Consider the following 13513-nt stretch of genomic DNA (forward strand, 5'->3'; position numbering starts at 1 on the left):
CATATACGGTATGAAGAAGTCTTTGATGAGAGGCTGGATCACTGGGTACAATGCACAATACTTCTATAACACACCACATGTTCTCAATGATAACTTAGGCTGTTACTATTGAAATATTATGCACACATGGTTTGATTACCTGTCCTCTCACATGAGGAGCTCAGCACAAAGTTAGTGGTTTCTCACTGAAGCAACCAATGCCAGCTCCTGCAGTTTCAGTTTTTATTACTTGAAAGATTGCAATTTATGATGCCAGGTTTTACTCAGTAGGTGCACAGTATGAAGCAGAATATCTGAGTTCCATTTGTTATTGACAATATTATATGAAGACACTCCTCCTATACTTATAGCCCTGTTACAAGAAGAGATACATAGGGATGCTTCTTGCATTCCCTTCTACACTCCGCACATAGAGGTTTCTAAGGCTTGTGGCTTATAACTGAAGATGAGGGCAATGTGGTGCAACCCTGCATCACCATTCCCTCAAAATTCCAACAACATTTTCACTCCCATATATTATCGTGGAAATGTCTGCTTTAGCCAACAGGATGTGGATGAACTTTATTGACTGAAGCTCCAAAAAACACTGCAGCCTGAATCTTGAGTGTGATCATAAAAACATTTTATTGTATGTGGCTTACATCTAATTGGAAAAACAGTAAGAATTTGTCTTAGATTAAGAAAAATTAAATCAGAATTTACTAGTGTGTTTCAGACCCAAAGAAAGGTTTAAAATTAAAAGATGCATGAGGCTGGCTACAGGTAGGAAACCTATGGGGTGCTTCCATGTCATCAGAGGCAGAGAACTCCATGCCTGCAAAAGAAATGTTTGCCATACCAATGACACCTTACCAGTTACTCGAAAGTAAGAAAATCAGTATGAACATGGCTGTCATGGTATATTGGAATGTTGGTACTTCACAAACAACAAGTGCAGCACTTTGGAATTAGTTGCATTTAATTAACTTTCCCAGGACCGAGTCATGATAAGTCTAGCTGGGATTTGTTGCATGCCAGCAACTGAGTTGCTGAGTGCCCATAATGCTGTTACAGAGATTGGTAATGGTGGAAAAGTATTATTTAAAGAACACACTCTTGAGAAAGTTTGTAAAAAGTTATTGTCTTGTATTCTTAATAATTCCCAGTTTCACTTCATGAATAACATTCCTGTCATATTCACAGTGTGTTTCACATAGAGAACCCTTAAGTGGCCTATACAAATGGAAATCTAGAGCGTCGGGTCTGGGCTATAGGGTAGGTGTGGCAATGATGTCGAATCTATTTTGGTGATGTGTTTCTAGGTTCTGAAGGCTTGTGTGTGTTATGTATTATCGTTTTGGAGCAAGATTTACTTTGGGTTATTGTCAGACTCAGCATTTCGGAAGCATTTTTTGACTTAATTCAGCCTTCACACATGCCTGCAAATTAATGGCTGGCCATTTTGGCAACATATCCTCAAAAATGATGTCATCATTATCCCAAAAATACTGTCATCATGACTGCCAGCAGAGGGACCTGTCTTGAATTTCATCTTTTTTGGTGGCTGCGAATGGTGACTCTCCACTGAGTGCCTTTTCATTTCCAGTTCAATGTGATGCACCAAGGTTTTGTCACCTGTAACGATCTGTAACAGAAATGCCTTTCTGTTGGCCTCAAACTGCTCTAACAGTTAAGGTTTAATGTTTTTTCTTTGAATCTTGGGGGCTGTTGTTACCATTTTGTGGAACCTATCATGATCAGATATTTGAATACCTCAGTGTCTCAGTAACTGCACACACATTTCCAATGCTTACCAATAGCTTTAGGCCAACAGTCGAGTTGTTATATGTCAGTCTGCACAGATAATGGTATCAGCATGATTCACTATGTCAGGATCAGTGGCTATGACAGGTTGTCCTGAACGTAGCCAGTTATGGCACCCAATTTCTGCACTTCCCGACATTTTAAATCTCTCTAGTCACCGCCCGACAGTACTCCTATTAACTGCATCACTGTAATAAAGTTTATGGATGTTTGCTACGTTTTCTTGTCATGTGATGAAGATTTCAATTACAGCTTTTTGCTTGTATCGAGTGTCTTGCATAGATGTCATTTTCGTTCACTATGGCTCCACCGTCTACTGGAATTGTTTGAAACTTCACACACGTGAAGAAGAAACATCAAACTTGTATCACATGGAAGCACATTTTCCTGCATACATATTAATGGCTTAAAAATTGTGGTATTATTCATTGAACAATCTTCACATATTTCAGAAGTAACAGCCAAACACATATACACGTGGTATGTCAATGGAAGCTACCTAGGAATTAACAGCCACAAACCATGCATATCCAACTCTTTACAATTCAGTCACGTAGAAAGTGCAATGCGTGAAATCTCCAATAATTTCTAGTCATACCACAGCAGATTACCTCATGAGCTCCTGGGAAGTTATGTTCATATGTGGCATCAATGACTGGATTGAAACATTCTTTCCAGTCTCTTGTGGATCAGCCTTGAGTTCAAACTAAGGACTGCAGACTGGGCTGTTCCGACACTGCCCCATGAGGCTAGACTGCCTTAAAGGTGCAAAACAGCTGACCAACATGCAGGTATAGGCAGTATAGGAGACCCACCAGGTAACTGTATTTCACATGTTCTGAACATGCACAAACCACTCGTCCAATGCAGCCTATAGCCACTTGGCCAGGACCGTACAATTGTTTAGCCTACATACAACTTCCAGACTGTTGTATTTCCACTTATGCCCACCTTTGCCCATGAGACTCAGCTGCTCAAGGAAAGCACGCAAGCTGGAACAGCCTACAGTAAACAGGAAGCCAAAATACTGAATCACACAAATAAAAACCTACACATCATGATACTAACATAAACCAATATCCGACCACCAAATGCACACCAAAGTAAAGGACACTGAAACAGGCATCCTCAGTACTGAAAATAACTAATACTGCATCATGTAAACAAGGCACCAGGTTCTGTTCGAACTCCTACTACATTTGACACTGAATATGCTGCACAATAAGTCCTTAGTCTGTCTCTACAGCTGAGTGGCCAGCATGGCCGAAAGCTGTGCAAAGGGGCCTGGGTTCGATTCCCAGCTGAGTTAGAAATTTTCTCCGCTCACGGACTGGGTGTCGCGTTGTCTTAGTAATAATAACAATAATAATAATAACAATAATAATATTATCCCCAAGTGGCGTCCCCTCAAAAGACTTGCACCAGGCGACCAGTCACACCGATTGGGAGGTCCTAGCCACATGACATTTCATTTCATTTCAATGAGCCCTTTTCCAAGCTCATATTAACCACTGTGGCAAACAGTCTTGAGTCATGGGACAAGAGCACAAATCACATAGAGGGAATCATTCCACGTAGGAAAAATATATCTAAAAACAAAGATGATGTGACTTACGAAATGAAAGTGCTGGCAGGTCGACAGACACACAAACAAACAACAAACACAAACATACACACAAAATTCAAGCTTTCGCAACAAACTGTTGCCTCATCAGGAAAGAGGGAAGGAGAGGGAAAGACGAAAGGATGTGGGTTTTAAGGGAGAGGGTAAGGAGTCATTCCAATCCCGGGAGCGGAAAGACTTACCTTAGGGGGAAAAAAAGGACGGGTATACACTCGCACACACACACACACACACACACACACACACACACATCCATCCACACATATACAGACACAAGCAGACATATTTAAAGACAAAGAGTTTGGGCAGAGATGTCAGTCAAGGCAGAAGTGCAGAGGCAAAGCTGTTGTTGAATGACAGGTGAGGTATGAGTGGCGGCAACTTGAAATTAGCGGAGATTGAGGCCTGGTGGATAACGGGAAGAGGGGATATATTGAAGAGCAAGTTCCCATCTCCGGAGTTCGGATAGGTTGGTGTTAGTGGGAAGTATCCAGATAACCCGGACGGTGTAACACTGTGCCAAGATGTGCTGGCCGTGCACCAAGGCATGTTTAGCCACAGGGTGATCCTCATTACCAACAAACACTGTCTCCCTGTGTCCATTCATGCGAATGGACAGTTTGTTGCTGGTCATTCCCACATAGAATGCGTCACAGTGTAGGCAGGTCAGTTGGTAGATCACGTGGGTGCTTTCACACGCGGCTCTGCCTTTGATCGTGTACACCTTCCGGGTTACAGGACTGGAGTAGGTGGTGGTGGGAGGGTGCATGGGACAGGTTTTACACCGGGGGCGGTTACAAGGGTAGGAGCCAGAGGGTAGGGAAGGTGGTTTGGGGATTTCATAGGGATGAACTAAGAGGTTATGAAGGTTAGGTGGACGGCGGAAAGACACTCTTGGTGGAGTGGGGAGGATTCCATGAAGGATGGATCTCATTCCAGGGCAGGATTTGAGGAAGTCGTATCCCTGCTGGAGAGCCACATTCAGAATCTGATCCAGTCCCGGAAAGTATCCTGTCACAAGTGGGGCACTTTTGTGTTTCTTCTGTGGGAGGTTCTGGGTTTGAGAGGATGAGGAAGTGGCTCTGGTTGTTTGCTTCTGTACCAGGTCGGGAGGGTAGTTGCGGGATGCGAAAGCTGTTGTCAGGTTGTTGGTGTAATGCTTCAGGGATTCCGGACTGGAGCAGATTCGTTTGCCACGAAGACCTAGGCTGTACGGAAGGGACCGTTTGATGTGGAATGGGTGGCAGCTGTCGTAATGGAGGTACTGTTGCTTGTTGGTGGGTTTGATGTGGACGGACGTGTGAAGCTGGCCATTGGACAGGTGGAGGTCAACATCAAGGAAAGTGGCATGGGATTTGGAGTAGGACCAGGTGAATCTGATGGAACCAAAGGAGTTGAGGTTGGAGAGGAAATTCTGGAGTTCTTCTTTACTGTGAGTCCAGATCATGAAGATGTCATCAATAAATCTGTACCAAACTATGGGTTGGCAGGCCTGGGTAACCAAGAAGGCTTCCTCTAAGCGACCCATGAATAGGTTGGCGTACGAAGGGGCCATCCTGGTACCCATGGCTGTTCCCTTTAATTGTTGGTATGTCTGGCCTTCAAAAGTGAAGAAGTTGCGGGTCAGGATGAAGCTGGCTAGGGTAATGAGGAAAGAGGTTTTAAGTAGGGTGGCAGGTGATCGGCGTGAAAGGAAGTGCTCCATCGCAGCGAGGCCCTGGACGTGCGGGATATTTGTGTATAAGGAAGTGGCATCAATGGTTACAAGGAAGGTTTCTGGGGGTAACGGATTGGGTAAGGATTCCAGGCGTTCGAGAAAGTGGTTGGTGTCTTTGATGAAGGATGGGAGACTGCACGTAATGGGTTGAAGGTGTTGATCTACGTAGGCAGAGATATGTTCTGTGGGGGCTTGGTAACCAGCTACAATGGGGTGGGCGGGATGATTGGGTTTGTGAATTTTAGGAAGAGGGTAGAAGGTAGGGGTGCGGGGTGCGGTGGGGTCAGGAGGTTGATGGAGTCAGGTGAAAGGTTTTGTAGGGGGCCTAAGGTTCTGAGGATTCCTTGAAGTTCCGCCTGGACATCAGGAATGGGATTACCTTGGCAAACTTTGTATGTGGTGTTGTCTGAAAGCTGACGCAGTCCCTCAGCCACATACTCCCGACGATCGAGTACCACGGTCGTGGAACCCTTGTCCGCCGGAAGAATGACGATGGATCGGTCAGCCTTCAGATCACGGATAGCCTGGGCTTCAGCAGTGGTGATGTTGGGAGTAGGATTAAGGTTTTTTAAGAAGGATTGAGAGGCAAGGCTGGAAGTCAGAAATTCCTGGAAGGTTTTGAGAGGGTGATTTTGAGGAAGAGGAGGTGGGTCCCGCTGTGACGGAGGACGGAACTGTTCCAGGCAGGGTTCAATTTGGATAGTGTCTTGGGGAGTTGGATCATTAGGGGTAGGATTAGGATCATTTTTCTTCGTGGCAAAGTGATACTTCCAGCAGAGAGTACGAGTGTAGGACAGTGAATCTTTGACGAGGGCTGTTTGGTTGAATCTGGGAGTGGGGCTGAAGGTGAGGCCTTTGTATAGGACAGAGGTTTCGGATTGGGAGAGAGGTTTGGAGGAAAGGTTAACTACTGAGTTAGGGTGTTGTGGTGCCAGATTGTGTTGATTGGAATTTTGAGGTTTTGGAGGGAGTGGAGCTGGAAGTGGGAGACTGAGTAGATGGGAGAGACTGGGTTTGTGTGCAATGAGAGGTGGTTGAGGTTTGCTGGAAAGGTTGTGAAGGGTGAGTGAGTTGCCTTTCTGGAGGTGGGAAACCAGGAGATTGGATAGTTTTTTGATAGTTTTTGTGGTAACCTTCTGAAGCTTGTCACATTTTTTAAACAAATAGCAATAAGAAATGCATCAAACACCAAAAATCAGTGGTTTAGATGATAAATGGAAAACTCTGATTAAGCATTCTAGGACAATGACCAATTCTAGAGCACGGCTTGAGAGTCTGGAATAGGCTTACGACAGGAAAAACCGAACAAGTTTACAGACTCATTGCTAATACCTTAACAGTTCTGTGCAACAGACACGCTCTGGAGATTTATATGAGAATCCCTTGTAAAACCTATGTTAGGAAAATCAGCATTTGAGGAAAATTTTGTGACAATTCTACAGCCACAACTATATAATTCATATAGGGATGACGAGGAGGAGAATTTGTGACTGGAATAGGAAATAAAAACCTCTAATATTGGTGTGAATTACCCTCCACTATGGTTTGCATGGCATAGAGAATATGATAATATATGCAGCAATATGGTGCACTTTAATCTTTCAAAAAGAGTCAACGACACGGACAGAAGAATCAAATCAAACATATTTCATTCATGGAGGTATGTACCGTCTATGCAACTAATTGGAGGCTGTTTGCTTATTGCCATACACATTTCACTTCACTTATTTGGGAAGCATCATAAGTGGTGAATTCCAGCACTGTTAACTCGTGTGTTGTCCTGGAGATGTAATTGTTAATTTACATACTCCAGCTGGCCGATTTCTGGGGTTCTTTCACCCATATTTGTCACATCATGTATGTCACTTGCACTTGAAAATGCAAGTGGCATATTTGGGGTGTGTGTGTGTGTGTGTGTGTCCTATTTCTTTATATGGCTTTCTTTTCCCGAGTACTAATAAAAATAAAGTCGATGGCATTGAGGCAGTAACATACTTATATAAAGTCATATCATAACATCAATGTCATAAACTCACCAACAAACATAGTGTAAGTGACATTCCTCCTAAAATTCCGTGGCATAAATTGTAAAATGGATGGAATGCCTCTTGAATTTTTACAGCTAATTCTACTGTTGACTTATTCTCCGTATGTAATTTTTCTTTAAATTTTATTTTACTTGTGCGTGATAAAACTATTTCTCTCGGGGCTGGTAAAAAACCGCTCTTTCTTTCAACATAAACCATATCAGATGGGTAACTTCTGAAAACTGGTTGTGTTGTTACACTATGCTCCACGCCATCTGAAATTTAAAATAAACACATGAGGTTCAGTACCATATATTTTTTCGTATTTTCTGTGATACTTTCTTGCGAATAGTGAGCTACGTAACAATTGGAAAGGCAATTTACCGACACGGTCCTCTGTCACCGTTTCGATTTCATCGGCATTTAATTGTTTAAGTGCCGCTGTCACAACAGTATCTGCTGCTTTCTCTTTCTTTCTACGCCTTTTCCGTTTATTTTCTGTCCTCTTCTCTCCTTCAACTGATTCTTCGTTATCTGAGTTCATTTCTATTCAACACAGCTTCAGTTGACAGCCGGGAATTTACAAACACTCAACAGTCAACACCGTGCAAAGCCGAAGTCGATTCTGGCAGAACAAATGAATGGTAAAAAGTGTATATGTTCGCGCCTTGCATTAAGTTGAACGCGTTAAACGCATTGGAAGTTAATGGTGGCTATGATATGTACTTCGCTTTAGTAGTTGACAGCGATCAGCACTGAATGCCAGTTACAAAATTGTTTAAATGAAATTAACACTTCGTATATTCGGTATACCTAGTGAGGGCTCATCTTTGGCGCGCGCGTAATCACCTTGCGATGCGTTTGCGTTCGGGTTTGATGGCGGGTGTTTGGTAGATTTGTTTTGTAATGTGTTTACGTAGGAGAAGCTGAACTTTGAGCATTGTGTATGTGAAGAATTCCACAATGCCTGCAACACTGACTTTTATAGAAGTTGAAAATTTCAAATCATACAAAGGGAATTTATCAATTGGACCCTTGAAGTCTTTTACAGCAGTCATTGGACCAAATGGATCAGGTAATACATAGCCGTTGCTATTGTTTCCCGTATTTTGAATATTTAGTAAATGCTAATTAACGAATATTTTTATTTTATAGGAAAGTCAAATTTTATGGACGCTGTCAGTTTTGTGATGGGAGAAAAGACTTCTTGTCTTAGAGTTAAAAGGCTTAGTGATCTAATACATGGAGCGTCAATTGGACAGCCTATTTCGCGAAGGTAAATACGATATTTTTGCGACCTAAAGAGATTTTTACTGTTAAGTGAGAAGTTTGCAACTGATAGCGAAGTGTGTTAACGAGCATTGTAGCGTCAATAGATATATTCCTATCTTTCCCTTAATTTCATTTACTTGTACTCATATGTGTGTTATGAACATTTATTTTACATGGAAAATATGTTACGATGATTTGTCAGTAATTGGTCACTAGATATTTTGACAATGTGATGAGTTGTGTCCGCTTCTGGCACTGTTTGGCAGTGTAACCATAGAGATGCATAAATCAGCATAATACAACTGTGGTAGTAAATAATTAGGTAACAACTGATAGATAGAGTACTAGATACAAAGTAAATCCCAATTTAATTATGTGTAGAAATTGATACAATAGGCTACTAATTGCAGAACTTCTACATCTTCACCTTTTGGTACAGGAATTTGTTCTACCATAAAAGGTGTGGTTGATAGTAACTGCCGTTGGCTTTGTGACAGAACAGGTCATGTATTTTTTGAATGTACACTGTCCAGTTACATTAATGTGACCACATGTCAAATGCCTAAATGACCACCTTTTGCAGCACAAGGCATGCAGGAAAAGTGTCGGTGAGGTTCTAGATGGTACCGACAGGGATGTGGAGCCATGCAGACTGCAGGGCCATGGCTAGCTGCTCTAGGTTTTGTGGTTGACTGTACATGACATGTAAAGCCTGATCAAGGTGGTTCCCCAGGTTCTTGATAAATCCAGGGATTTGGTGGCCACGGGTGTACGGTAAACTCATCCTGGTTCTCTTCGAACCACAAACGTATACTGCGAGCTGTGTAACACATTGCTTTCTTCTGCTGGTAGATGCTGTTGTACTGAGGAAAAAAAACAGCATGTAGGGATGGAAATGTTCGACAAGGGTAGGCGCATACTTGTGTTTATCCAGAATGCCTTCCAGAATGATGAGATCACCCAGGGATACCACAGAAACATTCCCCGACCATAATGCTCTCTCCTCTGGCCAGGACCCTTGTGACAATTGTTTGCAGGGTACTCACTTTCAGATGATTCGACCCGTACATGCCAACAGCCATTTGTCTCATGGAGCATAAAGCGTGATTCATCTGAAAAGGGTACCTGTTGCCTCTCAGTGTACGTCCAGTTGAAGTATTGGTGTGCAAATTACTAAAGTAGATATTAGCTGCATAGGATTTATTTCTAAAATTTTTTTTATCTTAGACTGGTATGAGGCCAGAAGTTCATCTGTTATCAGCACAGAAAAATTTTAAAAATAAATGCCATGTAGTCGGTGTCTACTTTTTAGTCATCAAAACTAAGTTCCTGTGTTTTATTCAAGCTGCAAAGTACAGAATCTATGGGTCAACGGAAGCATCCGATTCCATCCATCTGCTTTGACCCCTGTCATAATAGTCACTAACGGTGTGGAGTTTTTGAGTTGGTTGTGTATGTAGATGTCGTGTTGTTGTAAATGATGGTGCCGTCTGGTGGTGGGTGTGGACATGCTGAGTTTAATGTGTGGTATTGGGTTGATGTGAATTTTGGTTGTTACCAGTGCTGACGTGGTTTTGGGTTTAGATAGTTGGTGTGATAATGTATGTTGTGGAAGTGTTTTCAGTGAGTTATTAAAGCTTTTAGGTCTGATTAGATTGGTGTTGGGTGGTGTGTGGAAAGAAGTCTTAATTTTTTTAATGTCTTTTTTTATTGGGTGTGGATACGACAGTGAAGTTTATGAGTGTATCTTTACGTTCTGAGATGGATGATGATACAATGTCTGTCACACAGTTTCTGCAGATGTTCAGTCTTATTGCTGAATGTATTAGCCGTCATGTTTGTGGCAACAGCATAAGGTCAGCAAGAGTACGGGTCGCTTACAGCAGGGCATGTATATGTAGTGTTGTCAGTGTGTGTGTGTGTGTGTGTGTGTGTGTGTGTTGTGTGTGTGTGTGTGTGTGTGGTGGCCAACCTAGGTGGTATTGCCAGAGGCTTTTGTTGGTAAGTAATTTTTGTCTTTGTTTTATTCTATAGTAATTGTGTTTTGTGTGTTGTATATTTACGGTAGGTCTTTTGTGTTGCAATTGGTGTTGTGAATATGAGGTATTAGGGTTTCTGAGTTGTTGCGGTTTTCTTTCCACTTTTCGGAGTTATAGGTGTTGGTTTGTTGGTATTGATAGCTGCGATTTAAGCTATATAGCTCAAGGAGGAATCTCTGATTCCACTCTTTGGTGTTGTAGGTGTTGGTTAAGCTGTATAGGTCAAGGGAAGTGTCCGATTTCTGTGGTTTTGTTGGTGTAGTGGAGTGCTGTAAATTAATTTTTTTTTCTAGTATTTGTTTTGGGATGGTTCACTGTTGTTTTATTGCTGTATATTTAACTTGTCGCCACCCTAACATCCCCAGTTTTTTGGGGTTGTCGCATTAGTATAATTTTATTTTTGGAGTGAGACGTTATTGTGTCATTTTTTTTTGTGTTTGTTGGCGTGTGTATGTAGTGATGTTATTGTCGTCATTTTGTATACACTGGAAATAGCTGTTTCCGCCATATTTATGACAGCATGGGTGAAAGTAGACGGGTGGAATCGGACGCTTCTGTGAAATGTAGCTGCCTCAGGAAATTATTTTTATACTTGATATGTATTATGTAGCAAATAAATTATTTTGCACTTGACATGCATCCCTTCTTTGAAAGAGGAAGCAGAAGAAAATGAAGTTTTCTGATTGCTGAGAAAGAGTGATGTACGCAGAATTTGGAATTTAAATATATGTTTTAATGTAGTTGTTGAACTTGGGTGTCAAAGCAATAACAGAAATAGCAATGACTACGTGACAATAAAAGATTCATGGTTGGGTTATTTGTTTTGATAAAAGCCCTGTAGATATGTTGTTGTTGTTGTGGTCTTCAGTCCTGAGACTGGTTTGATGCAGCTCTCCATGCTACTCCATCCTGTGCAAGCTTTTTCATCTCCCAGTACCTACTGCAACATACATCCTTCTGAATCTGCTTAGTGTATTCATCTCTTGGTCTCCCTCTACGATTTTTACCCTCCACGCTGCCCTCCAATACTAAATTGGTGATCCCTTGATGCCTCAGAACATGTCCTACCAACCGATCCCTTCTTCTGGTCAAGTTGTGCCACAAACTTCTCTTCTCCCCAATCCTATTCAATACTTTCTCATTAGTTATGTGATCTACCCATCTAATCTTCAGCATTCTTCTGTAGCACCACATTTCGAAAGCTACTATTCTCTTCTTGTCTAAGCTATTTATCGTCCATGTTTCACTTCCATACATGGCTACACTCCATACAAATACAGGATCTGGTATCCCGACTTCATGAGTTTGGAAGCCTGCCATGAAAGCATGAACCTAGATGATGGCAGGTTACCAATGTGATGCCAAGCCCTATATCCCCCCCGATGTGGTGCTTTAAGTGCTGGAAGTCTTCCTGCTGCATTTCCAGCCTCACATGTCGAGATTGTGGACGCCCATCACATCCCAATACTCCATGTAGATATATTAATGAATATTGTTTCTTTTTTATTTCTTGTTGGTGAATAATGCAACCAGGCACCAGCATCCAACATGGATAAAAAAATCCCCACCACCACCATCACTCATCACCATAATTGTTCATGTATCTTTATATTAGTATTGACACCTAACTTAGGTATTATTGAAAGCGGATGACAAGTAAATAGGCTGTGCCATAACTGTAGAATGCATTGTTTGTGTGTAATTTTGCTGGCAATAATAAAAGCCTGTATCAATTTTTCAGTGCTTCTGTGACAGCTGTATTTGAGCTTGAAGATGGGACAGAGAAACGATTTACACGAATTGTACAGGGTTCATCATCTGAACACCGTATTAACCGTGAGGTACTGTATATATTACTTTGTACATTAAAAACACTATGTTGTCTAAGTTAGTAGTGGAATGAACAAATATTCAGCATAGGTTCCCAACAAAGCATTCCTTTGAAGATATTGATGAAAGAGATACATTCTTGTGATAGACAGTTACTGTTCCAGTGTTTCCTCTTGGCATTGTGTTCAGGCAGTTTTGTTTCATTTTATATTATTTTGAGGTAAGCTCCTGTGAATACACAAAGTGAAACATTTGCTACCAGTTCAGCATAGTAGTCAGTGTGAATATGCAAGCAGAAATGTTCATCTCTAGTGTAGACGGCAACATGAACAAAACCATTGTTGCCGATATGTTGCAAAACAAGTTGCGAACAAAAACGTGTGTTTAAACTGTGTAAATACAACTTAAAAGGAAATTTTATAATGGATTAACAGAAGTGTTAATTTGATTAACGTGTTATATTGACTTAATAATTCGATTTCTCATGTTCGTTCGAAGATTTAAATTCAGCTATCTCAGGAAATTATTTTTGTACTTGACATGCAGTACGCAGCAAATAAATTATTTTTGTATTTTACATGCATTGTGTAGCAAATAAAGAAATGTTGACAATTTCAAACTTAATTTTTCTTGCCAGTAGTAGCAGGTGATTCACCAGGACAAGTCGTAATAAAATTACTGTCTTTTAACGGACTTATTAAGCTGATGTAGTTTTGCTTTCTGCCTCTTTTCCTCTGTTGTAGCAATGAATAATATTTAGCCTGAGTTTTCTTTTACCTCTTTGAATAAAAGTTCTTTTTCACAAAGTACATTAGTTGATGGCAAGTATCTAGAAGGACCAGGTACAGCCTCTTCAATCATTTTTGTAAATGATATTGTTAGTCAAACCGAGTGATATTGCACATGAATAAACAATTGATTCACAATGGCTATGATGCGCATTTCAGTTAGGTTGGCAAAGAGGGTAGATATTCCTGAGCTACATGAAATCAGCCAACTTCCACTGGTCAGAGAGGGACCAAGATAAAGTTCATAACTTGTGCAGTCTCCTTTATAGATAAACTATACTTTCCAAAATTCTCCCAATTAACCAAAGTCTACCATTTCCTTTCTCTACTACCAACATGTTCATTCCACTTTTCATTGTTACACCTAGATATTTAATTAATGCAACTGTGTCAAGCAGCACACCACACCACTA

At 41.2% G+C, this 13513-nt stretch overlaps 2 protein-coding genes across 6 annotated transcripts in view; one reads left to right on the forward strand and one right to left on the reverse strand.

Moving 5' to 3' along the window:
* Positions 1-7806, reverse strand: part of LOC124606753 (transmembrane protein 237-like) — a 70537-nt gene extending 62731 nt beyond the window's left edge. For all 4 annotated transcript variants that reach the window (XR_006978719.1, XM_047138800.1, XM_047138803.1 and 1 more), the window contains exons 1-2: positions 7556-7806; positions 7181-7446 (exon numbers count right to left, since the gene is read on the reverse strand). Coding sequence is in view for 3 of the 4 variants with exons in the window: in XM_047138800.1 (XP_046994756.1) it covers positions 7181-7446; positions 7556-7715 (426 nt within the window). In the remaining variant the exon portion in view is untranslated. The remainder of the gene's footprint in view (positions 1-7180; positions 7447-7555) is intronic.
* A 40-nt stretch (positions 7807-7846) lies between these two features.
* Positions 7847-13513, forward strand: part of LOC124606752 (structural maintenance of chromosomes protein 1A) — a 151256-nt gene continuing 145589 nt past the window's right edge. For both annotated transcript variants that reach the window (XM_047138798.1, XM_047138799.1), the window contains exons 1-3: positions 7847-8246; positions 8327-8447; positions 12224-12323. In XM_047138798.1, the coding sequence (XP_046994754.1) occupies positions 8135-8246; positions 8327-8447; positions 12224-12323 (333 nt within the window). In that variant the 5' untranslated portion in view covers positions 7847-8134. The remainder of the gene's footprint in view (positions 8247-8326; positions 8448-12223; positions 12324-13513) is intronic.

This window comes from Schistocerca americana, chromosome 3 (genome assembly GCF_021461395.2).
Source record: "Schistocerca americana isolate TAMUIC-IGC-003095 chromosome 3, iqSchAmer2.1, whole genome shotgun sequence".
Lineage (NCBI taxonomy): Eukaryota > Metazoa > Arthropoda > Insecta > Orthoptera > Acrididae > Schistocerca > Schistocerca americana.